This window comes from Coregonus lavaretus, assembly GCF_964263955.1.
Source record: "Coregonus lavaretus genome assembly, chromosome: 5".
NCBI lineage: Eukaryota > Metazoa > Chordata > Actinopteri > Salmoniformes > Salmonidae > Coregonus > Coregonus lavaretus.
This window is the reverse complement of record NC_139992.1, coordinates 32997711-33024749: the sequence shown is the minus strand read 5'-3', so window position 1 is coordinate 33024749 and position 27039 is coordinate 32997711. Positions and strand designations below refer to the sequence as shown.

General features: G+C 43.9%; 1 protein-coding gene across 1 annotated transcript in view; it reads left to right on the top strand.

Moving 5' to 3' along the window:
• The window catches only part of LOC311129664 (E3 ubiquitin-protein ligase MYCBP2-like), a 319573-nt gene that overhangs the window by 205904 nt on the left and 86630 nt on the right, over window positions 1-27039 (top strand). Inside the window, exons 36-49 of the mRNA XM_084162035.1 lie at window positions 2269-2411; window positions 7949-8049; window positions 21418-21636; window positions 21905-22127; window positions 22552-22670; window positions 22880-22967; window positions 23414-23463; window positions 23655-23827; window positions 24058-24202; window positions 24638-24847; window positions 25183-25238; window positions 25472-25587; window positions 25920-26017; window positions 26825-26941. Of these exons, the coding sequence (XP_084018161.1) occupies window positions 2269-2411; window positions 7949-8049; window positions 21418-21636; window positions 21905-22127; window positions 22552-22670; window positions 22880-22967; window positions 23414-23463; window positions 23655-23827; window positions 24058-24202; window positions 24638-24847; window positions 25183-25238; window positions 25472-25587; window positions 25920-26017; window positions 26825-26941 (1858 nt within the window). The remainder of the gene's footprint in view (window positions 1-2268; window positions 2412-7948; window positions 8050-21417; window positions 21637-21904; window positions 22128-22551; window positions 22671-22879; window positions 22968-23413; window positions 23464-23654; window positions 23828-24057; window positions 24203-24637; window positions 24848-25182; window positions 25239-25471; window positions 25588-25919; window positions 26018-26824; window positions 26942-27039) is intronic.

Here is a 27039-nt window from a genome sequence, read left to right as displayed (position 1 = left end):
TAGGTCTCTTCACAATACCCAAGTCCGGAATAAACTATGGGTGGCGCACAGTACTACATAGAGCCATGACTACATGGAACTCTATTCCACATCAGGTAACTGATGCAAAAAGTAGAATCAGATTTTAAAAAACAGATATAAATACACCTTATGGAACAGCAGGCACTGTGAAGAGACACACACACACACACACACACACACACACACAGGTACAGACACCCATACGCACTCTACATTTACGTCATTTAGCAGACGCTCTTATCCACCAAAGCGACTTACAGTAGTGGGTGGTTACATTTTCACTTGTACTGGGAATCAAACCCACAACCCTGACGTTGCAAGTGCCATGCTCTACCAACTGAGCCACACAAGACTCTACACACACGTACATTGTAATATTGTTGTATAGTGGCATCATACGTTTTGTGTTGTGGATATGTGGTGGTGTGACAGTGTTATATGTACTATTTTATCTTTGATTTATGTGTAATATACAGTTGAAGTCGGAAGTTTACATACACCTTAGCCAAATACATTTAAACTCAGTTCTTCACAATTCCTGACATTTAATCCTAGTAAAAATTCCCTGTCTTAGGTCAGTTAGAATCACCAATTTATTTTAAGAATGTGAAATGTCAGAATAATACTAGAGAGAATGATTTATTTTATTTATTTCATCACATTCCCAGTGGGTCAGAAGTTTACATACATTCAATTAGTATTTGGTAGCATTGCCTTTAAATTGTTTAACTTGGGTCAAACGTTTCGGGTAGCCTTCCACAAGCTTCCCACAATAAGTTGGGTGAGTTTTGGCCCATTCCTCCTGAAAGAGCTGGTGTATCTGAGTCAGGTTTGTAGGCCTTGCTCGCACACACTTTTTCAGTTCTGCCCACACATTTTCTATAGGATTGAGGTCAGGGCTTTGTGATGGCCACTCCAATACCTTGACTTGTCCTTAAGCCATTTTGCCACAACTTTGGAAGTATGTTTGTGGTCATTGTCCATTTGGAAGACCCATTTGCGACCAAGCTTTAACTTCCTGACTGATGTCTTGAGATGTTGCTTCAATATATCCACATAATTTTCCTTCCTCATGATGCCATCTATTTTGTGAAGTGCACCAGTCCCTCCTGCAGCAAAGCACCCCCACAGCATGATGCTGCCACCCCCGTGCTTCACGGTTGGGATGGTGTTCTTCGGCTTGCAAGCCCCCCTTTTTCCTCCAAACATAACGATGGTCATTATGGCCAAACATTTATATTTTTGTTTCATCAGACCAGAGGACATTTCTCCAAGAAGTACGATATTTGTCCCCATGTGAAGTTGCAAACTGTAGTCTGGCTTTTTTATGGTGGTTTTGGAGCAGTGTCTTCTTCCTTGCTGAGCGGCCTTTCAGGTTATGTCGATATACTACTTGTTTTACTGTGAATATAGATACTTTTGTACCTGTTTCCTCCAGCATCTTCACAAGGTCCTTTGCTGTTGTTCTGGGATTGATTTGCACTTTTCGCACCAAAGTACGTTCATCTCTAGGAGACAGAACGCGTCTCCTTCCTGAGCGGTATGATGGCTGCGTGGTCCCATGGTGTTTATACTTGCGTACTATTGTTTGTACAGATGAACGTGGTACCTTCAGGCATTTGGAAATTGCTCCCAAGAATGAACCAGACTTGTGGAGGTCTACACATTTTTTTCTGAGGTCTTGGCTGATTTATTTTGATTTCCCCATGATGTCAAGCAAAGAGGCACTGAGTTTGAAGGGAGGCCTTGAAATATATCCACAGGTACACCTCCAATTTACTCAAATTATGTCAATTAGCCTATCAGAAGCTTCTAAAGCCATGACATCATTTTCTGGAATTTTCCAAGCTGTTTAAAGGCACAGTCAACTTAGTGTATGTAAACTTCTGACCCACTGGAATTGTGATACAGTGAATTATAAGTGAAATATATCTGTCTGTAAACAATTGTTGGAAAAATTACTTGTGTCATGCACAAAGTAGATCTCCTAACCAACTTTCCAAAACTATAGTTTGTTAACAAGAAATGTGTGGAGTGGTTGAAAAACAAGTTTTAATGACTCCAACCTAAGTTTATGTAAACTTCCGACTTCAACTGTACGTGTCTTAATATGTTTGGACCCCAGGAAGAGTAGCTGCTTCCTTGGCAGTAGCTAATGGGGATCCCTAATAAAAATACAAATGTCATTCCCAATGCTAACAACCATTGGTAGTGCTAACACATGGGGGTATGTGTCTTTGCCCATAGGAGTGAGTATGACGGGGATCTGCAGACCCAGATGCTTAGCAAAGCCAATGAGGAGGACAAGAACTGCAGCAGGGCTCTCTCAGTGGTCAGTGCAGTGGTCAGAGCTGCCAAGGATCTCCTTCACAGGGCGTTCGCTGTGGATGGTAAGAACTGGGAGCTCTCTGTAAACGAGGCAAAATCTGTCAACGTTATTTTCATAATAAGTGACGTATGACAGGAGGGACAAATTGTACACAATCATCTGGCCCAACAATTGGAATCAATATTGTAGCATAAAACCAATAAATGTAGCAACAAAATTTAATAATGATTTTTCTATTTTCTGAGCGATCACTTTTACACATGCCTTCTTCTGTCTGATAGCCTACCTTATAGCCTATTCACTCTAATACGAATGGACATTGCACTTCCGCGGTTCCTTTTTCATCTAAACCATCCATGCCAGATAGGCGACTCCGGTTGTAAAGCCATGCAATTAGTTTCAAGTTTTAATAACTTTCTTGCAAACTCAAAAGAAAGGCATTTCACTGTACTTGTGCATTTGACATTAAAACTTGAAACTAATTGCATGGCTTTACAATTAGCTTAATATTGGGGGTTAAGAAATATATATAGTAGCAATGGAAAGCTGGGATTCCTTTATTTTCAATAGTAATTATAAAACTGTGTTTTCACACGCGATTGCATTAAACATTTTGCACAAGAACATATTATGTTGTCTCCCAATTATTTGTTACGACATCTCACTAGTGAAATACACCAGAATCTCCTAAGTACCTTGAAGAACCAATCATACATATCTGTTAGAGACAGACAGGTCGAGTGGCGAATGAGGGAGCCCCTCCCATCACACTAAAGAGCCACCCGCCTGCCCTCTGATCCTGAGCACAACTTGATCTGTTTGCCTGTTTAACTGTTCACAGGTGTGCCGTGTTTATCAGCACTTGTATTTTGTGTTGGGTGACTTTATCGAAAGGAAAAGTTATATCTTCGGGTAAGAATTTGCTACTCCGCTAACGTCACACAGCTAGCTGCAGAGACTTGGCTGCTTAGCTGTAAGGCTTAGCTAATCTGGCTAGGTTGCCGCAAGGCTAGCTATCCTACCGGCTGTTTTTTTCTATCTGGAAGGGTAGAATTACTAGTTCGCTCTCTCGTTTAGCTAAACTGACTAACGGCGTTGACTAGACCAACCGTCCTAGCGTTACTGCTTATCGGTCGGGAGCCACGCTTTTGTTTGTCGCAGGACCAACATAGTGCTAGCTTTCTTTGGCTAACTGTGCTAATCCACGTGGCAAACACTAGCTACATTTCACTTTGTGAATAACGGATAAGCTGTTTTTTGGAGCCATGGAACCTGCTAGCTCGGTCCAGGGGCACCAAGCAAGGCCCCAGCACCAGCACTCCCATGGCTATGTGGGGCGATCATTTTGGGCAAAGACACACACTCCCTGTGTGTCATCAGCCTGGGTGTTGAACACACGGAAGCAGTGTTCGACGACCCCCAGTCAAGCATCCAATGCAGGGTTTTTGCTGCTAACACCCTCCGCCGGAGAGTGCGCAGAGCAGACCAACGTGTTTCGTTTCCCACTCTTAACTGATTGCATTGTGTGTATGATTGTTTTGTGTGTATGATTGTGTATATTTGTTTTTTTATGATGAACGTGTATATTAAGTTATTTTATTGTATAGATATGTACTGTGTATTTTTTTATGTACAGGGCTCACCTCTAAAAGAGACTTTGTCAGCGTGACTTCCCTGTCAAAAGAAAGCTTAAATAAAATTAATTTAAAAATCAAGCGGGGAGACTGCCTCACAGACCCAGCCCTCATGGGCCGATGTCTTGGATGGCTACCCCGAGGATTTTCACCTACTTTTCCAGGGCTTGGCCCCAGAGGAGGGGGAAGGGGAAGGACCCTTGTTATTGATGAGGACGATGGCGGTGGTATGACCGACCTCCTTCAGGCAGTGGGGCGTCAATGGCGGATGACAGATATTTGCTCATTGACGTCTGCAAACAGGCAGCGACCAGACTCAATATTGAGTGGCCAGAACCCGTGGGGGGGTGGCAACGCAGAGAAGGACTGGTACGACGGGAGGAAACTCCCCTTGCGCACCGTCCCAAGCAAATAACTTCTCCCAGCCATCCCGTCTTGCATGGCGGAAGCCAAACGCAATTGGGATAAACCTTTGACTGGCGACCTTGCCTGACTTTTTGTCAACATGAATGTCAAGGACATGGAGGAGCTGGGCCTCGACAAACCACCAGTGGTCGAGCAGTCACTGGCCAACCACCTCAACCCTAGTGCCTCGTCAATGACAGGCACTTCTCTCCCTGGTAAGGCGGACCGAGTCTATCTTCCAAAATGTCTACGTGTCTGCCGCACATTCTGTACGGGCGTTGAACGTTATGTCCCTACTACTGGCTTACCAGGCCGATTTGATGTTGAAGATGCACAATATCCTATCGATTGGCAATCCTAATCCAGAACTTTGGGATGAGATATGTGTCGTCACAGACCTCAACCTCCGAGCCATGAGCCTTGCAGTGGTAGGGGAGAGAGCCCTGTGGCTCAACCTGTCCAGCCTGTCGGACAAATAGAGAGCAGGTTTCCCTGACGCTCCTGTTATGCTGAAGGAACTGTTTGGGCCGGCTGTCTCCGCCATGCGGCAGAATTTGCGAACTTTGAAAAAAGGAGGGCGAAGCCTTCAACTTCTGTATGTCCCATAGACCTGGGAATCGTGGCTACCCGGCTTACCCCTCCACAGGCCAGGACCTTGTGGCAGGGAGAGGGCAACTGCTGGCAGCAGGGCTTTTATGTGGGAGGCCCTCAGCAACGCAGTGGTTATCGACCCCACAGTTCGGATCCCCCAACAGGGGCCGACAGTGGGGAAAACAGTCCTTCGCTGCAGCCGCATCGAGGTCCTGCCCATTTGATTCCCCTGCGGGGACGAAGGAGAGCCCGACCTAGGGGCACGCCCCCTGCGGCAGAGAGGGGCAGCCAACAGTTCAATCAATCAATCAATCCAATTTTATTTATAAAGCCCTTTTTACATCAGCAGATGTCACAAAGTGTAATGCAGAAACCCAGCCTAAAACCCCAAACAGCAAGCAATGCAGATGTAGAAGCACGGTGGCTAGGACAAACTTCCTAGAAAGGCAGAAACCTAGGAAGAAACCTAGAGAGGAACCAGGCTCTGAGGGGTGGCCAGTCACCTTCTGGCTGTGCCGGGTAGAGATTATAACAGTACATGGCCATTAAGGCCACATTTTTCTCCAAGATGTTCAAATGTTCATAGATGACCAGCAGGGTCAAATAATAATCACAGTGGTTGTAGAGGTTGCAACAGGTCAGTACATCAGGAGTAAATGTCACTTTGCTTTTCATAGCCAGGCATTTAGAGGTTGAAATATTAGGTGCGGTAGAGAGAGAGAGTTGAAAACAGCAGGTCTGGGTCAAGGTAGCACGTCCGGTGAACAGGTCAGGGTTCCATAGCTGCAGGCAGAATGGTGGAAACTGGAGAGGCAGCACGACCAGGTGGACTGGGGACAGCAAGGAGTAATCAGGCCAGGTAGTCCTTAGGCATGGTCCTAGGACTCAGGTCCTCCGGGATCGGAGGGAGAGAGGTTATCTGGCCTGCCTGCCTCTCAGGTGGAGCACAGTCGACCTACAGGATGCTTATTTTCAGATAAGCACCCTACCAGCACACAGATTTCTGAGGTTTGCTTTTCAAGGCACAGCCTACAAATATCTTACTCTCCCATCCGGGCTAGCGCTAGCTCACCGAACGTTCAGCAAGTGTGTCGAGGCAACACTCCCACCCCTGAGAAACAAGGGGCTGAGAGTCTCCACCTACATAGACGATTACCTGCTTTTCTCCCTGTCCCAGGAGCAAGCGGTACGAGACACAACTTCCCTTTTAGCCCACCTCTCCGAGTTAGGGTTCAAGATCAATAAAAAAAGAGCTGTTTGGTGCCAACACAGAGAAAAGAATGCCTAGGCGTAATTATAGATTCTCTCTCTTATCAGGGCGTGCTTCCGAGTGCTGGGGTTGATGGCGTCCACCATCTCAGTAATACCTCTTGGGCTACTGAGGATGAGAGACTTCCAGCGCTGGCTGTTTGCCCAACGCCTGTGTATATGGCGTCACCTCAATCGCCAGATAGAGGTGACTTACGCATGTCTCTTGGCTCTCCGTCACTGGAAGATCAGCTTCATTTGTGTTCCTGGCACTCCCCTAGGGGTAGTGGCAACGAGGAAAGTGGTAACGACAGATGCGTCACTAACGGGCTGGGGCGTTGTTCACAAGGGAGATACAATAAATGGTGTATGGACCCACAAATCCACATTGCTCACATAATATACCTTCAGAATTGTCACGTTTTGATCAGAACGGACAATACGACTGTAGTGGTGTACATAAACCGCCAGGGTGGCACTCGCCCATGCGCTTACACAGATTATCCGTCAGGATTATTCTGTGGAGCAGAGCACACCTAGCTGTCCATACGCACCACTCATGTCCCAGGCGTACTAAACGTAAGTGCAAGCTTATTGCCCAGGGGGAATCCCCATCTAAGGGACTGGAGACTCCTTCCCCAAGTGGTGAAACAGATCTGCTTACTTACGTGTCCTTTTCCAACAATTCAGAGTTAAGACAAAGATAAAAATTCAATAAATTGAAATAGTTACACAAGGAATAAATGACTGACGAATAACTAACGAATAGCAATATCGAGTAAAAGTAACATGGCTGTGTACAGGGAGTACCAGTACTGAGTCGATGTGCAGGGGTACGAGGTAATTGAGTTAGCTATGTACTGTACATATAGGTAGAGGTAAAGTGACTTGCGTAACCCCTGTTCTCTAATATTATGAGTGAGACATTATGACCACATTCCCATACTCGCAAGATTGTGAGGAAGTTCGTCATGCTCGAGAATGATCAGAGGGCAGGCGGGTGGCTCTTTAGTATTAGAGGAGGGGCTCACTCATACGCCACTCGACCTGTCTGTCTCTGACAGACGTGTATGATTGGTTCTTCAAGCTACTTAGGCGATTCTGGTGAATTCCACTAGTGAGATGTCTCACTCTTAATATCAGAGAACCGGGGTTACGGAAGTTTCTCTCCACTCAGCAACCAGCTGTTTGAGCTGCGCGCTCTCGCTGCCCGACAGGTGATATTCCAGTCAAACTATTGGCTCTTTGTGTGGCACATGTGTGATAAATGTAATACAGCAAATAAACAAAAAAACATGTGCCAATTTAATTCCACTACATTATTCAAATTAACCTATAATCCGTTAATCATGGCCGTTACATTTCTTTCAGCGGCTAACCGACTAGTTATAGTGCTCCTCATTCTTGGAATGACCTCCAGGATATATAACAGCTGGATAGATTAGACCTGGTTTCATTAGGTCACTTTAAGACTTTAATACAGGACATATTCATTGTGGACTGCACTTGTAAAATATAATAATTCTGCTCTGTATATAATTTCTGTTGTGTATGTAATTTTATATGTTTGAACTGTTTGGAATGTTGATTGTTGTAACACAGGGCACCATTGAAAAACAGACTGCTCTCAACTGGGATTCCCTGTATAAATAATGTTTAAAACAAAAAGAAAACCAGCCCTATATGTCTTTGTAATTAAAACATGTGCTCTTGTCTGAAGCGGAGGACATCCCTGAGCTGCTGAGCTCTTCCAGCCTGTTCTCCATGCTCCTCCCCCTCATCTTGGCCTACATCGGCCCTGTGGCTGCCTCAGCACCCAAGGTGAGATGTGGTAAAAATATATCTGAAATTGGTTTTTACTGCTGTATCTAGTCAAAGGTCCCCAATGTGAGAGTAAGGAGTTTTTTTTTTTCTTTCTAGATGAAGCACATTGATCCAGCCTAGCACTCTTTTTGAAGCTAGCTTTTTATTGTTTATAAATGGTCAAAGCAAACCCAAAACAACTGTCAATAATCACACAAAAAATGGGGGTGCTTTCTTGGGGTGACATGACTCAGATCTGGACCATCTCCACATTGAGCTCTGGACACAGCTCTTTGAGGAACCTTTCCAGGAGGATATAAAGTAGATGCTTGTTGGCACTGGTCTCCTGAAGTGTGTTGAAGACTTTGATGCTGCCATATCTGCCGTTATGCTGTCCCACCCTGTTCTGTAGTGCATCTGGAATGTTGTTGAGTAGCTTCTGTTGGGCTCTCTCCAATGAGTGTTTTCCGAACCCTCTTGAACATGCCTCTGTGCTCAAAGATCTCCCCTATGAGAATAAATCAGGGTTCTGCGTCCCTCTTTTTTCAAGGACAGGAAAAAGTTGGTCATCTTCCTGTGCAGTGCCTGTAACTCTGAGCTACCTGGTTATGCTATTCTGGCTGTTCTGGAAGTCATACCTTTACAGGAGGCTCACATTGATGAAGTAGCATGGCATCTGCTCCCCATTCTCCTCAGCCCCCCCTGGTGATGAGGGTCCTCCAGTACCCCAGGTTCTAACACCACCAGTACGGCAAATGCGCAGCTGCAAGTCGCTGTGCTCCTTCTCCATGGCCCCTATCTCCTCATTCAGCTTATGCATGTCCTGGTTATCGGGCTTGGGGTCATTATGGATGGAGCCCAGGACCTGGCATTTACACTACAGGCCTTCACGTGTCCAAAAAGTTGGACCCGTTCCGAAATGGACCTGGGGCTTTCCCACCTAGACCCGATATGCATAAATCATTTTTTTTAAATATAGAGACCGTTCCAAATGCACCCGAGGACAACTAGACCCGTTCTGTATAGACCTGGTCGGATCCAGACCCGTTCCGATCAGAGTGATGGAAGCAGCAGAAAATTACATTTTTTAAGCTACTTTATAGAAGTCTTCACAGATCCAAAAAGTTGGACCCGTTTCGAAATGGACCTCAGGCTTTCCCACCCGCACCCAAAATGCATAAATATATGCAGATTAATATAGAAACCTGTTCCGAATGAACCCGAGGACAACTAGACCCCTTCCGTATAGACCTGGTCGGACCCAGACCCAGTCCGGTCCAATCCGAGTGAGGGAAGCAGCAGAAAAGTTCATTTTTAAGCTACATTATTAACCAGAACTGATCAAGCATGAGGGAGAGAGAGGTTGCCGCTCTAGCAGGGGCAGTTCTGCGGGAGAGATGAGAGACGGCAACCAACCAAGGCGACTCGCGCTATAGTAGATAGCTGCCATAGCTGTTATTTATCATCCAATATGATTATGTCGTACATTGCTTAATTTGTAAATCAGGAGATGCCGGAACAAAAAGTGAGCGCGAGAGGGGTGTGACCTGGGGAGCTCTGAGGTACAGGAACACATACATAAAAAATAAAAAAAAGTTACAATAAAGAATTGCATGCATATCGCATTTGCATAGAGCAGTAGAGTGCTTACAGAAGTTGCACACATGGGGGAAAGATTTTAGTAGCCTAGGAACATTTTGCCTTTTATAAACGCATTTCATTGCAATTCTAATCATTTTACATGACTGTAGACTTTGGTAGAATATTTTTTGATCGCAATGACAGGCTACTTTGACACTGACAAACTGAGAATCTGAGATCAATAAAAACGACCTTGTCTTGAATCTATCAATAGCCTAGACTTAGGTGTGTGGAGGCGCACATATTGTAGGCTACAATATGAGGAGGAAATATAGTCCTAAAAATGCTTTCCAGCTTCACTGACTCACCCAAATATGCGCAGCTCACTTGCCGGTGATGGCCGATGCATTCGTGCCAAAAGCCTATCTCTGTTATTTTATTTGTAAAACAATATTTGGAAGTTGAACAAATATTTTGGTAGCCCACAGCATACATATTAGTCTTCTCTTTTCGGCAGGAGCCATTTGCCTTCCAACCTGTGTTTTCCCGCAATTCAAATCAAATGTATTTATAAAGCCCTTTTTACATCAGCAGATGTCACAAAGTGCTTATTCAGAAACCCAGCCTAAAAACCCAAAAAGCAAGCAATGCAGATATAGAAAACCACTATCCTTAGAATGTTGCGTCACTTGCTGGACGCTGGTAAATGCTTAAACATAGATTATCATTGCATTATAAAGTGAATACAGGACAGGATTTTAAATTATTTGATCACCATTTCCTGAGGGTCCGTTTCCTGATGAAGACCCTCAGTCGGTGCTGCACACTTATTTTCACACAGAAATATGTCATTAAGACTAACTCAGTCAAAACAGACAATATTGAAGCATAAACATTGTTTGCTACCCCTGTTGACATCAGCGGTGTGTCCAACTTTGCGGATGTATTAGCAATGAACAGATAAAAAATATATTTCTGAATTACTAGAATAACAATTGTATTTGAAATATTGTGAAAGGTCTGTTTTGTCTGCATGCTGTTCATTGACAGATTTGCTCTGATTTCCCGACTGTAGGTTATGCCTTGTTATTGGGCTACACACAATCCACAGCTAGTCAATTTTTTTAAAGAAGCCGTTGATCCTCTGTGGCTAAATTATAGGCCTTCTCGTGGTGTAGTAGGCTATTCTGAATTATTTCATTTCTTTCTGAACAGACAGCAGTAATTCTGTAACTTTGGCATATTTTATTTCAAATTGTTAGGGGTGCTGCAGCTACTTATATAAGGAAATATTTATAAAATATAAATGTTTTTTCTTTTTTTCCCCCACCTTTAACCAGGTAAGCCAGTTGAGAACAAGTTCTCATTTACAACTGCGACCTGGCCAAGATAAAGCAAAGCAGTGCGATAAAAACAACAACAACAAAGAGTTACATATGGGATAAACAAAATGTACAGTCAATAACACAATAGAAAATCTATATACAGTGTGTGCAAATGTAGTAAGTTATGGAGTTAAGGCAATAAATAGGCCATAGTGCAAAATAATTACAATTTATTATTAACACTGAAATGATAGATGTGCAGAAGATGATGTGCAAATAGAGATACTGGGGTGCAAATGAGCAAAATAAATCACAATATGGGGATGAGGTAGTTGGGTGGGCTAATTTACAGATGGGCTGTGTACAGGTACAGTGATCGGTAAGCTGCTCTGACAACTGATGCTTAAAGTTAGTGAGGGAGATAAGAGTCTCCAGCTTCAGAGATTTTTGCAGTTCGTTCCAGTCATTGGCAGCAGAGAACTGGAAGGAATGGCGGCCAAAGGAGGTGTTGGCTTTGGGGATGACCAGTGAGATAGTATATGTGGCTTTGGTGACAAAACGGATGGCACTGTGATAGACTACATCCAATTTGCTGAGTAGAGTGTTGGAAGCTATTTTGTAAATGACATCGCCGAAGTCAAGGATCGGTAGGATAGTCAGTTTTACGAGGGCATGTTTGGCAGCATGAGTGAAGGAGGCTTTGTTGCGAAATAGGAAGCCAATTCTAGATTTAACTTTGGATTGGAGATGCTTAATGTGAGTCTGGAAGGAGAGTTTACGGTCTAACCAGACACCTAGGTATTTGTAGTTGTTCACATATTCTAAGTCAGACCCGCCGAGAGTAGTGATTCTAGTCGGGCGGGCGGGTGCAATCAGCGTTCGATTGAAGAGCATGCATTTAGTTTTACTAGCGTTTAAGAGCAGTTGGAGGTTTGTATGGCATTGAAGCTCGTTTGGAGGTTTGTTAACACAGTGTCCAATGAAGGGCCAGATGTATACAAAATTGTGTCGTCTGCGTAGAGGTGGATCTGAGGGTCACCAGCAGCAAGAGCGACATCATTGATATACACAGAGAATAGAGTCGGCCCGAGAATTTAACCCTGTGGCACCCCCATAGAGACTGCCAGACAACAGGCCCTCCGATTTGACACATTGAACTCTATCTGAGAAGTAGTTGGTGAACCTGGCGAGGCAGTCATTTGAGAAACCAAGGCTATTTAGTCTGCCAATAAGAATGTGGTGATTGACGGAGTCGAGTGCCTTGGTTAGGTCGATGAAGACCTGGCCGGGGGGGGGGGGGTGGCATGGGCAAGTTGCAGCGGAGGGTGCAGAGCTGGTGGCCGGGGTAGCCAGGTGGAAAGCATGGCCAGCCATAGCAAAATGCTTGTTGAAATGTTCGATTATCGTAGATTTATCGGTAGTGACAGTGTTTCCTAGCCTCAGTGCAATGGGCAGCTGGGAGGAGGTGCTCTTATTCTCCATGGACTTTAGTGTCCCAAAACTTTTTGGAGTTAGTGCTACAGGATGCAAATTTCTGTTTGAAAAAGTTAGCCTTTGCTTTCCTAACTGATTGTGTATATTGGTTCCTGACTTCCCTGAAAAGTTGCATATCGCGGGGGCTGTTTGATGCTAATGCCGTACGCCACAGGATGTTTTTGTGCTGGTCAAGGGCAGTCAAGTCTGGGGTGAACCAGGGGCTATATCTGTTCTTAGTTCTGAATTTTTTGAATGGGGCATGCTTATTTAAGATGGAGAGGAACACACTTTTAAAGAACAACCAGGCATCCTCTACTGACGGAATGAGGTCAATATCCATCCAGGATACCCTGGCCAGGTCAATTAGAAAGGTAGTGATGAGGGGTGGTCGTTTGACCGCGGACCCATTATGGACGCAGGCAATGAGGCAGTGATCGCTGAGATCCTGGTTGAAGACAGCGGAGGTGTATTTGGAGGGTAAATTAGTCAGGATGATATCTATGAGGGTGCCCATGTTAACGGATTTAGGGTTGTTCCTTGATAATTTGTGTGGGATTGAGGGCATCTAGTTTAGATTGGTGGATGGCCGGGGTGTTAAGCATATCCCAGTTTAGGTCACCAAGCAATACGAACTCTGAGGATAGATGGGGGGCAATCAATTCACATATGGTGTCCAGGGCACAGCTGGGGGCTGAGGTGGGTCTGTAGCAAGCGGCAACAGTGAGAGACGTATTTCTGGAAAGGTGGATTTTTAGAAGTAGAAGCTCAAACTGTTTGGGCACAGACCTGGATAGTATGATAGAGCTCTGCAGGCTATCTCTACTGTAGATTGCAACTCCGCCCCCTTTGGCCTTCCTAAGCCAGGATTCAGACACTGCTAGAACATCAGGGTTGGCGGAGTGTGCTAATGCAGTGAATAACTCAAATTTAGGGAGGAGGCTTCTGATGTTAACATGCAAGAAACCAATGCTTTTGCGGTTACAGAAGTCAACAAATGATAGCGCCTGGGGAGTAGGTGATACTGGGGGCTACAGGGCCTGGGTTAACCTCTACATCAACAGAGGAGGAATAGAATAAGGATACGGCTAACGGCTTTAAGAACTGGTCTTCTAGTGCGTTGGGTACAGAGAATAAAAGGGGCAGATTGCCGGGCGTTGTAGAAAAGATTCAGCGCATTATGTACAGACAAGGATATGGAAGGATATGAGTACAGTGGAGGTAAACCTAAGCGTTGGGTAACGATGAAAGAGAGAGCATCACTGGAGACACCGATTGAGCCGGTCTCCGCGTGTGTGGGTGGTGGGACAAAGGAGCTATCTGAGGCAGGTTGAGCGGCACTGGGGGCTCTACAGTGAAAAAGTACAGTAATAACTAACCGTATCAGCAATAGGCAAGGCATATTGACATGGGAGAGAGGCATAAAGCAATCACAGGTGTTATTTGAGAGAGCTAAGACAACAGCTGGTAATGGCGACGAAAGTTTGAGCTGAGGCTAAACAGATAAACAGGATGGGGTACCGTATAAAGGAACAGTCCAGCAGGCATCAGCTGTGTAGCTGAGTGATCATAAGGTCCAGTGAACAGCAATAGGTGAGTCTGGGAGCAGTTCAGTGGCTGCCATGGTACAGGCGAGCGTGAGGCACGGCTGTTGATTGTGTGTGCTAGCGGGCTGGGGCTAGCAGATGGATCTTAGTGGTCGTCGCAACGAGAAGCCTGTTGAAACCACATCAAATGATTACGTCGGCAGACCAGTCGTGATAGATCGGCGGGGCTCCGTGTCAACACTAGGAGGTCCCGTCCGGTTGACAGAGAGGTAGATAGCCGGGAGATGGGCCTGGCTCGAGGCTAGCTCAATGCTAACTGGGGCTTGCTAATGGACAGTGGTGATTAGCCAACAACAACAACAGCCATTCGGTTGCAGCTAGCTAGTTGCGATGATCCGGTGTTAAGGTCCAGTGATTCCGGCAGAAAATCCGATATGCTATTGCTCTATAGCGCGATGTGCAGACTGGCCGATAATTGTCCAGGCTAGAGCTGGCTGGTAGGTAGTGTAGGCCACGGACAATGGTGAAGACCGCTAACGGTGGCTAATAGCAAGTAGCTAGTTAGCAAGCTAGCTGGCTAGTTTCAGCCAGATGTTCTAGATACGAAGGTATAAAGAAATAATAGAATCCGTTCCACATTTGGTGAGGCGGGTTGCAGGAAAATATATTTAGTTAAAGGATGGAAAGCGAGATTGAGAAATATATATTTTTTTTTTTAATTGCTATTTACATGAGGACACTACAGAAAACACGACCGCACTGCTACGCCATCTTGGATTTATGAGCAATGCTGGAGAGATGAGAGTTGCAGGTTCATGTCTATCAGAGCAGAGAGAGGGAGAGAGATCATATAAAGTTAATCTCTAGTTCTGTGAGAGATACAGGCGTGCTTCTCACACAGCCACGGCCATGCGTTGGTCTCAAACATAGGTTACAATGTTGCGCAAACCATAAGCCCGGCCCAATCTGAATTAACTCTTAAAATATCAGGCCTAGGCTGAAAATCTACTTTTTCATATTACGTTTTTGGGGGGACAGAAAATTTTATGAAGAGGCAACTTGAAGGAACTTTGATCGCTTTTATTCAAATGTTTACGTTGCAAAAAGTAAAAATAATTTTTCATGCCATGAGCAGCATGAAAAATTAAGCACTGACTGCATCAAACCGGGAGAAGCTAGCCAGCTAGATAGCTAGGCTAATTAAGGCTGCATGTGCTTGCTTGTCCTACACAGTTACAAATAACAACTCCATTCAGAATATTAAGTAGCAGCCTACCTGTTGACCTATCATTCTCCTTTAACTTTTAATTCCGTCATTTTATTACCGTCTTCCATTGATTAGATACTGTATCTCCTCACTTTTGCCACACACGCAGGCTCTATGACTGTAGCCTATTGCCGCTTTGATGACTTATGATTGGCCAACAACAATCTACACGTGCCACTCGTGCAAAGCAAGAGCAGCAGCATAAATTATACAATTTCTCTCTTGTTCTACTGCGCAGCAGTCTCGTTCGCATCTGTACGGGTCCTTCCGGACAAGTCAGTTAAAATTACACGTACCCGAGACCCGTGACAATCATATCAGACCAACCCAGACCCGTGCCATTATTTAGAATTTTCCATCCAGACCCGCTCTGGTCTTGGTGTACAGGTGGATCCGTGAAGACTTGTAGTTTACACTCCAGTTTGTCGTAGAGCTCATGCAGCTTGATGGCAGCGTAGCTGGTCTGCTCGTTGATGCCTTTTTTGCCCTCATCCAGCACCTCTTCCCCAACTTCTGTGGCCCGGCACCCTTCGCCCTTGTCCTCGCTGCTGGACTGGGAGCTACTGCGCTGCTCCTCTCATTTGGTGCGCTTCTCATAAAGTTTGCTGACCAGGAAGGATGGGTAGTGGTGTTCCTTCATGGTCTCGTACACGTCACCCTGGATGCGTTTGAACACGTCCTTGTTCCCCACCTGCATCAACAATAGCTCCTTGTCCAGAGCCTCTCCCATAGGAATCTCCTGGCTCTCCACAAATAAGTTATGGTAGCTCTCCCCCACCAGCTGGGTGACTTTGTTAGTCTCGAGCATCTCCACTATCTCCCAAAAGCTGATAAGTGCTGTCTTTTCCACACTCTGTCCACACAGAAGTGCTCACAGAACCAAGGTCTGACATGATCATAACAAATGTCAGGATCCTCTGGCTCTCATTTGTGGTTCCCTCCTGCTGCTAATAGTTGGGCCCTCCCAAGAGGCAGATGCGTCTCTCACGCTGCTACTTGGCCACGCTCAGTTGGTTGACGTAGCGCTTCATGTTGTGTGCTCTGACCACCTCTGCCTTCATGGCCGCAGTCTCCTTCCCTTTGCCGTCTTTCTGCTTCTTCGGGTGGGACAAGCTGCTTATAGTGGTTGCCTGAAAGCTGTAGCATTAGCAATGTATTTCAAAAGGAGACGATTCACGAATGCGGAAATTCTGGAGATTTTTGTAAATTCTGACAATGATTCTGAGTATGGCAGTGAGGAATCAGATTCTGACAGTGACAGTGAGGAGCTGCACCCTAACCTTGTGGTCATTGATAACCCTCAATCTGTGGACCCCTTGCCCACCGATGAATTCCCAGGTCACTCGGAAGATGCTGGTGGTGATGGAGGCAGACCAACAATGGGTAAAGTACTAGAGGTCTGCGGTAGCTGGAAGTCCACCAGCCATTTCACCCCTCCTGGAACTGCTGTTGGCTTTGATGAGTCCCAGTCTGGAGTGTAAAGCCCCTTGCCATCTCCCTCTGAGGCGGAGTGCTTCAAGATGTTTCTGACAGAGGAGCTGGTGGAAGACATAGTGGAAGAGACCAATCGCTATGCGTTGGCGCTACAGGAGTAGAGAGAGCCACAGGAAAGGCTGGACCATCTGACGGGAGAGAGAAAGATCAAACCAGATTGTGTGCTTGACTAAAATAGTAAAATGTGGGCAGTGGATAAGTTGGACATGATAAATAGCTTTGTGGTATAATAAGATATTTTTCCATCTGATCGACACTGCTGTCCTCAATGGCCACATAGTTCACCGCCAGCTAACAAATGAGATGATTACTGAACAAGTTTTGCAATTATATTGACAGTATATCACTCACCTCCCCACTCCCTCATCCTCCCTAATCCCTCTCCAAACACAATGTTGCTAGCATACAAAACCTGTCCTCGAAAGAAAGATGTCCAGTTATGATGTTGGTAAGTTATGTTCCAACAGGATATTAAATCCTTTCAGTCTGGGAAAAACCTCAGGGCTTCATGACATACCGGTAGAGGTATATCTAGCCTTTTTTGATATACTCAAAGCTCCATTATTAGCTTGTTTTAACTACTCCTATAGAAATGGTAGTCTGTCAGGTACTCAGCAGGAAGGTCTGATTTCACTATTATTAAAACAAGACCCAGATGGCAAATATAACCCTGTCTATCTAAAAAACTGGAGGCCTCTTACACTTCAATGTTTTGATGCAAAAATACTAGCGAAATGCATAGCACTCAGAATTAAAAAGGTTTTACCGGGTATTGTTCATCCTGATCAGACAGGTTTTTTACATTGACAATACATTGGAGATAATATATGACAACTACTAGAAATAATAAAACAACATGAAACATCTAAGAAGTCAGGCTTGGTATTTATAACGGATTTTGAAAAGGCCTTTGATAAAGTAAGTCTGTATTTTATTTATAAATGCCTAGACTTTTTAAATTTCGGTGAGTCTCTTATAAAATGGGTAAAAGTAATGTATAGCAACCCCAGGTGTAAAATAGTAAATAGCGAATTGTCAAGGGGAGTTTAACAAGGGTGTCTTCTGTCACCATATCTATTCGTTATGGCCATTGAAATGCTAGCTGTTTAAATCAGATCAAATAACAACATTAGATGATTAGAAATCCAAGGCTTAAAAACAAAGGTGTCCGTGTATGCCGATGACTCAAGTTTTATATTAAGTCCGCAAGCTAGATCCCTGTAATGTCTCATTGAAGATAACTTTTCTGGACTCTCTGGACTAAAACCTAATTATGATAAATGTACAATATTACTTATTGGATCTTTAAAAAATCTAACCTTTACATTACCCTGCAGTTTATCTATAAAATGGGCTGATGGTGAAGTAGACACACTTGGTATTCATATCACAAAATATATAAATGAGCTCTCCACAATTAATTTCAATAGAAAATTAGTAAAAATAGACACAATCCTGCAACATTGGAGAGGTAAATACCTGTATATTTATGAAAAAATTTCACTGATTAACTCCTTAGTCATATCTCAGTTTGCTCACTTACTTATGGCGCTGCCTACTCCTGATGATTTGTCTTTCAAATCATGTGAGCAAAACATATTTAACTTTATCTGGGATGCTAAACCAGACAATATAAAGCATGCCTATCTATATAATGAATATGAACTGGGTGGGTTGAGATTATTAAATATAAAAGCACTAAACCCCTCTCTAAAAGCTTCACTTATACTAAAGTTTTATTTTAACCCTAAATGGTTCTCAAGTAGATTACTAAGAAATGCTTATCCATTGTTTAAAAATTGCCTTTTTGGAGGAGGCAGGTGGCAGAGAGAGGAGGTAGGGAACTGGTCTGTCTGACCAATATAAAGGATCAAAACTGGCTGAGGAATAAAAATAGCATAAATAGGAAAGTATACCAGTTTCATTTGAGGACCAGGATGTTAACAGCTGTGCCATAGAGATTGCAAAATAGTTGGGAAGAGATTTTTGATGTACCGATTGCAGTGTATGAGTTGATATATAAAACGACGCAAGATTCAAGACTTCGTGCTTTTCTGCTAAAATTATTGTGCAGAATTCTTGTCACCAACAACATTTTGAATATTTGGGGCATACAGTCATCGCAGCTCTGCAGATTTTGTTGTGAGGATACAGAATCAATAGACCATTTGTTTTGGTATTGCCCTCAGGTAGCATAACATTAATCTAAATTTGACCCTAGAAATAGCATTGTTGGGAGATCTAGAGAGACCTGGTCAGTCTATTGCTAATACTCTTAGTAAAATTATTTATCTTCAACTCGCAATCTGTGGATTCTATTCGATTAAATAGATTCAAATTGTATGTTAAACATCACAGCATAGTTGAAAGATATGGTGTGTAGAAATCCGAGGAGGGTGGCCAGCAGAGATAGGTGGGATGGGCTGAGGGTTGGAGTTGGAGTGGGAGTGGAGTTGCTGGGCGGAGGATAGAATGATGGTCAAAGATAAAAGTAAAAAAATAAAGTCAAAATAAAACAAAACAAAAAGTATGTTTGAGTGACACTGAGGGTCAACGTTGTTACATCTAATGCTTGTTTGCCTGAGGCTGATACCACGCAGGTGTTTGTACGCATGTACACATGCATATGCACACACTCTCATTAAACGCACACACGTGCACATACACGTAAATAGTGCTATACATGCACTCAAATGTATTCAGTTGGTCTTGCTGTTATGATTGTTGTTGTCCTTGATGTCTTTAGTTTTTTGCATTGTTTTCAGTTTTTCTTTGTCTTTCCCTTTTTTCATTTTTTTTTTCATTTTGTTGGTGCATTGGGGGGGTGATCATGGAGGGCTGGTAGCCTGGCGGTTGGGAGCTTGGGCCGGTGGCTGATAGGTCGCTGGTTTGGGTCCCCGTTTTTGACCTTGTGGGAGCTCTGTCGACGTGCCCTTGAGCAGGACGTTGACCCTGGTTGCTTCTGTGCGTCGCTTTGGATAGGAGTCTGTTAGATTACTGAATGTAATGTGAATGTTGAGCGACTTCACTGCAAGTAGATTGTATGTTGTAATATTAAATAAAAAAAGTTATGTTCCATACTGTGTGTGTGTGTGGTTTCTGAAAGTACACAATAAAGAGGAAGTATTAGTAGTTAGAATAAAATATCAGCATATAGCAATAAAACAATATTACAGTGAAGTAACATAATAACTGAAGAGCTCAAGGGCTCTCCAAAGGGGCAGGGCAGAGCTATGCTAAACAGGCCAAATGAATACACAGGCCAATGCAATGATAAGGCCAGGGCAGCTTCAAAGTATACAACACAGTTTAATACTTATTTGACACCATTAGCATTAGCATTGTTTTACAGACCTAATAGAACAATTTAACTACATAAGCACAATTGAGTATAACACCATAAAGGTTATGAAATCAGTGCCTCGCGTGTCCGCGGTTAAAAAATTATACACATAGAATATGTTATGCTCCATACATAAATACGGTGTGCTACAGTAGAAATTACATAACACGATATACAGAAACTGTATTATGACAAGGTAATACGGCACTTACTTTGATAAGAACGCACACAGTAATTATTAGTAAGGAACGCGAAAATGAAAGCAATGTGGCCGCCAGCCGGAAAATGCGCCATGGGGAAAAAGTTTGAGCAGGTTCTGTTCTGACTGGAGATGTGCAAATGTCTGCATACTTGACCTGAGGAAACACTACAGTCATCGCAGCTCTGTCTATGGGCTCTCATCGAAGAGAGAAGTATGTCCGGCTCGTCTAGCTAATCCTCACCTTACAATAGCATAGCATGCCTCAAACATAAATTGTCCGCCATAATGAAATGGACTACTTCTGTGTGAATTAACACACCTCATTTCAAACTGTAGAAAATCATGTATAATTGATCAGTTGAAACATAGCCTATAGATAATTAGCAGGCAGCGTACCTTGGTTTGAAGGCAGGGTGGGTTAACTGACCTTTTGCATAACAATACCATTTTGGAACTGTGATGGAATTTTTACACCACGCACATAAGAAAACTGGTGGGACAGCTAGAGATATTTGGAACTCACACGTGAAAAGGTTAATCTTCCTCTAAGGGGAAAATACCCACTGGAATCAGAAAACCCTCGAATCCAAGAAGACTGTCATAATATTCACTAAATTGGAAAGTGGCTCACCATTAGAAGCCCACTGAATAAGAAAGCCATAAATAAACAAAAATATGCAAATATATATATTACATGAAAGTAAAATCTTCATAAAAATGTATGAAAAAAGGTTACGCCAACACCAGTGATGTAGTGTAGACTAAACCTGTATCGATGCAGTTTACTCACCATTTTATTTTATGAATAGCGATTATGCACTTATAATGCAAAAGTAGCTCTCTTTTTTTCATGAATGTTTACTGGTCTCCTGTCTATTTTTCCTTTCTTACCACCAATCGTTTTACCACTATATCCCTGGCTATCATGAATAAAGTTTTGCCTTTGATAACTCTTAAAATTATAATTTGAAAGGGGGAGAGCGAGAGATTCAGGTGCCCATTACTATTACCCCTATGTGTTTAGATGTAAATGTGATTAAAGATCATACACAGTGGGTCAACTTCCTGCTTACAGATATCAATAACATCTAAGTCTACCTTTAAAGTGAAACGGAACCAGTGTGATTAATTTGATCATATTTGTTCCCCATCAGGCCGCAGTGGAAGTCTTTGGTCTGGTCCAGGAGTTACTTCCTGCTGTCTCCGCTTTGAACCAGAAGTATGCGCAACTGGCTTTCAACCCCAACCAATCAACAGACAGCACCATGGGCAACCAGCTGGAGCAGGGCCTATCGGCATGCACCACCTCCAGTCACTATGCTGTGATAGAGAGTGACCACCCTTACAAACAGGCCGGAGTCACACAGTATAAGGTAAAGCACGCACACAAACACACACACACACACACACACACACACACACACACACACACACACACAGTGAAGTGGGACTGTTCCCAACATAGGAATTCTTAGTCAAGGGTAAAGAAAAGTATATATCAAGCAGAACTGGACGTATTATATTAACCAGAATGTGTATTTGTTTATTTGGATCCCCATTAGCTTTTGCAGAAGCATCAGCTACTCTTCCTACCATAACTGTTTCATGGCTTTAACCATCTTCTCCCCCTTCACACCTCAGGTGTCATTCCCGGACTGCGTGCGGTGGACCACGATCGAGTTTGACCCCCAGTGTGGCATGGCCCAGCCAGAGGATGTCCTCCGCCTGCTCATCCCCAGCCATTCACTCCACCTGTCCAGCCTGAGCACCAAGCCCCTGGTCCACGACACCATCAACACCTGGGTGGAGCTCAAGAAGATCTCCGGCTCCAATGGCTGGCCCACCACTGTCCTAGTGCTGCCAGGTAAGATAAAAGCGGTCCAACGCTTCACCTCCTCTCTGATGAAACACTTTGATGAAACGCCTCCTTATTTTTAGATGAATAATTATTGTTCTGTGGCGCATCCTGATCGGGCAAAACTAGTTGTAATTACCGGTACTTAATTTCAAACAGATATGCCCGCTGGGTGAGGGTGTTTTGTTTCAGTAGGAAGGCATTTAATGTGACTAGCTAAGTCAAATGACACGCAAGGAAACAAATCATCTGAACCAATCAAAGGTTATGTTATTGATCGGGGCAGCTCAATCTCTTCATTGGACAGCTCTGCTAAACCACTTGCCACAGCTACATTAATTAATCTCAGGTGACCTACAATAAAGTAGTCCCCCTGTCCTCCCTGCTGACAATATGACAGCATCACCCTTCTGTTCTTCCTCTGGGATTCCAGGAAACGAGGCCCTGTTCTCCTTGGAAACGGCCTCTGACTACGTAAAAGACGAGAAGGCCTGTTTCTACGGCTTCAAGTGTGTTGCCGTGGGATACGAATTCAACCCTGGACCAGATGAGGTAAGGGGGAACTATCTTTTGCTATGTTAAAGGGGTAGTTTACCCAAAAACAAGATTTACCCGCTTTTCCTATTCTTGTACTGTCATTTGTTGTCAAAAGCAATGTTTTTACAACTAATGATACCTTTGTGTGTGTGTGTGTGTGTGTGTGTGTGTGTGTGTGTGTGTGTGTGTGTGTGTGTGTGTGCGTGCGTGCGTGTATGTTTCAGGGTATTATCCAGCTGGAGAAGGAGTTGGCATACTTGGGCAGTGTGTGTGCTGCTGCTCTCATGAAGAAGGATCTGGCTCTTCCTATTGGTGAGGGAGATCATAGGAGAACATAGAACATGATAGAACCGATGGGGAACTGATATTGAACATATACTGTATCAACTCATATTCTTTCAAAACAAGTACCAGGTGCTTATTATTGAAGTTGCAGTCAAATATATTTGCACCTTTACACTTTACAATGGAGTGCAATGGAGCAAAATGTTCTGTTTTCTCTTTTCAAGACAGGTTAATAATTTTGTCCAGGCCATTTTGTGACTTTGAAGTGAAAATTCAAAATGTCTGTTTTTTCTTGGTCCTGTGCAGTTGTAAATCACACAAATACACTTGTGAACACCAAACGTTTTTTCAATTTCATCTTATTTTAGAAGAAATAGTGCCAATATATTTGACCACAACTGTGTATGTGTGTGTATGATTATAATTTGCACTAAATAGCATATCATATTTTATACTCTGTACTTTTTTTCCAGGGAATGAACTTGAAGAGGACCTTGAGATTCTTGAAGATGCCTCTCTCCAGGTATTCTGATGCCATTTAACTTTTTCATAATCACATTGTGACATAACTAAAGCTGTCAAGTGTGTAACCATGAGGTATGAAAAAGATGGCCAGCACTCACAAACGTATTATCATCAAGCCTCCGTCAGCATGTAACAATGACATACTTCCGTCTCCACCCCCACTCCTTCCCCTCCCCCCTCTCCCCCCAGGTGTGTAAGGCCCACTCAGGTATCCTGGGCAAGGGGCTGGCCCTGTCCCACTCCCCCACCATCCTGGAGGCTCTGGAGGGCAACCTGCCCCTGCACCTGCAGACCAACGAGCACTCCTTCCTTGAGGACTTCATCACCTGCGTGCAGAACTCCAGCGGAGGACGCTTGGCCAGGTGAGAGAGTTGGAGAGGGCATGTAGACATAAACACATAGGCACATTCACACATGCTCACGTACACACACACACACTGCTGTGAAACAAAGCTCAGCTCATGGCCAAGTAAGCTGTGAAGAACAGTTATGAAAACTCTCACTGCTTTGTAAATTTATTTGCCTCTTGGCCCGGTTGTAAATAAATAGATTAATTAAGAAATGTCCCCCCCCTCCCCTCTCCCCCCTCTAGGTGGCTGCAACCAGACTCATACGCGGACCCCCATAAGACGTCTCTGATCCTGAACAAGGACGACATCCGCTGCGGCTGGCCCAGAACAGTGGCCGTCCAGACCAAAGACCAGTACGGAGACGTGGTGCATGTGCCCAACATGAAGGTCAGGGTTTTGAATTGTTCTATTCTTACTTCACGTCATAAAAAGCCTACATCGTCACATGATTGTTTGTAGTGACAGTTTAGACCCGAAACATACACTTATGTTTGCCGCACACTACCTATTCAGACTGTTAGCTAACCTGACATTCAGACTGGCTACCAAGTCACTGAAATTTGCGTTAACTTGGGACATTTTCAACTCTGGTCACAAGCTCTCTAGTTGCCGACCATTAAGTCGCTGAGTGTCCCCTTGTGTGCATATAAAATGACTGGTCGCTGGTAGCTAGATCACTGATAGCCTCACCAGATTTAAACCCACTGTAATGATATCAGATTTTCATGGTGAACATAAAATCTATAGAATATGTTAGCTAACATTTGCGAACTGTACACCTTGTTGAACACATCCCATGTCTCTTGCTCTCCTCTCCCCCAGGTGGAGGTGAAGGCGGTGCCCGTCTCCCAGAAGAAGTCCATGCAGCAGGAGTGCATGAGGAAGCGGCAGCGTCTCCCAGGCAGCGCCAACCCCTCCTCCTCGTGCACTGCTGACCTGACCTTCGGGGGCCTGCCCATGCCCAAGCTGGACGCCACATACGAGCCCATGATCATCAAGGAGGCGCGCTACATCGCCATCACAATGATGAAGGTTGGGCAACCATAAACCTGTGACCTTAGAGATAATACAGATTTCTTTAGATGTTTAGATTAAAATAATGTTTTATCTTTATGCATTGGACTGAAATTAATTGATCAGCTTGTATGTGAAGAATACTGGTTTGTTTTCTACCTGGGCCCTCGTTCACCTCCCTCCACAGATCTTATAGATCTGGATGGGAAAGCAACATGGCAGAACCTAGGTGAAGCTGTTGCTCACCAGACCCGTGTTTCCTTGTGAAATGATAGAGAAATAGTTTTTTTGTTTTTTTTGTGTAACCTACCTGTATTATGTTTTTGACACCATGCTTATCCTCTCTTTTCCAGGCCTATGAGAATTACTCATTCGAGGAGCTTCGCTTTGCTTCGCCCACTCCAAAGAGGTAATAGATGAGAAAGTTCAATCAAGTGCAGCAAAAGTAATTGAATGAAAACAAACACATTTACATTTTAGTCATTTAGCAGACGCTCTTATCCAGAGCGACTTACAGTAGTGAGTGCATACATTTTCGTACACTATTTGAACCTAGGTTTGATGACAAATGAGAAATGAGGGGGAAGCAGGTCTGTTCATTTGGATTTAAACGTTTTCATCCCTGTGTTTCTCCCCCGCCAGGCCCAGTGAGAACATGTTGATCCGGGCCAACACAGACGGGACCTACAGCGCTAACTGGACCCCCGGGGCTGTGGGCCTCTACACCATCCATGTCACCATCGACAGCATCGAGATCGGTAAACCAGACCAGGGTTGGGGTCACTTCTATTTATATTCAGTCATTTCATTGTAATAAGTGAACAGAAATTCAATTTCCAATTTCCATTTCCTCTATTGAAATTGGACTAGAGAGTTCAAGTCAGGTCAACATAACTTGTGTCAATGTGTAATTTCAGAGTTTCTGTTAATTGAAAGTTTGGCACTCCAAAAAATGTACGTTGGTATTGTGTTAGATTAGAGCAAATAAATGTGTTAGTTAGTTTAATGTATTAAACATAAATTAATTGTTAATATAAATTAAAGTTATATGTTAGCTGAGTGTGGACTATGTGTGTGTTTAACCCACTAGATGCTGGTCTGGAGGTGGAGGTGAAAGACCCTCCTAAAGGCATGATCCCACCTGGCACACAGATGGTTAAACCCAAGGCAGAGCCCCAACCTAGCAAGGTGAGACCGACACACCTGACCACACACACACCTGAGAACACACACTCATCTGAGAACAGACACGTGCCCAAACCAAAGAACCTGAAAACACACCGTCACAGCCAGTAGTGCCTGTTGCGTGTTCATTTACTGTTTGTATTGGGTCCTCTGTTGTTTACTCCAGCTGTTGCTGTCAGTGTCTGGGTGGAATCTATAGGATCATTTATTTCACGTCTTGTTCACTCTCATTCTAATTAGTGCTTATCTGTGTGGACATTTATAATGAAGAAAATTGCAACATGAGGAGTGTTGTATGTTTAATGCAGTGATTATTTTCCACTGTCACAAACCATGTTCTATATCATTGTTTTTGGGGCTGACTATTATTAAACAGAAAATGGGGAAACAAACAACAAACTGCACATTTCCAATCAGCTCTTTGTATCCCCCTTCTGAACTTGTGTACAGTGGATCATATCCAACACCATCAGAGAACTGGGTGGAAGGTAGGGTTTCATATTGTTTGAATATATTTATTATTTATTTAACCAGGGAAGTCCCATTGAGACTAACAACTCTGTTTCAAGTCAACCCTGGTTTTGGACTGGCCAACAAGCAGTGTTCCGAATGGAGTACTTCTACGCTTTCTCCCACTATTTTGCAGTGTGGGCGTGCCTGTGTGTGTGTGTGTGTGTGTGTGTGTGTATGTGATTGTCTCTTCAGTGTGTGTGTTTGTCCTCTTCCCCTCTGCTGCCACTTTTTTTTCTCTTTCCCCTCCTGAGGTTCCTGCAGCTCAATGTCTACCTGTCTCTCCTCTGCTTCTCTCAGGTCCGCATATTTGTGTCCAAGGACAGTGCAGGCCTCCGTGTGCGTAGTCACCCCTCCCTGCAGAGCGAACAGATAGGCATAGTGCAAGTCGATGGCACCATCACTTTCATTGATGAGGTAAACTGCTCTAGACCAGGCGATTTGATCATGTCGTAGCATTACTCTTTATTTTCTTTCAACTTGTATTTGTTTGTTTTTAATTTTAATTAATTAGG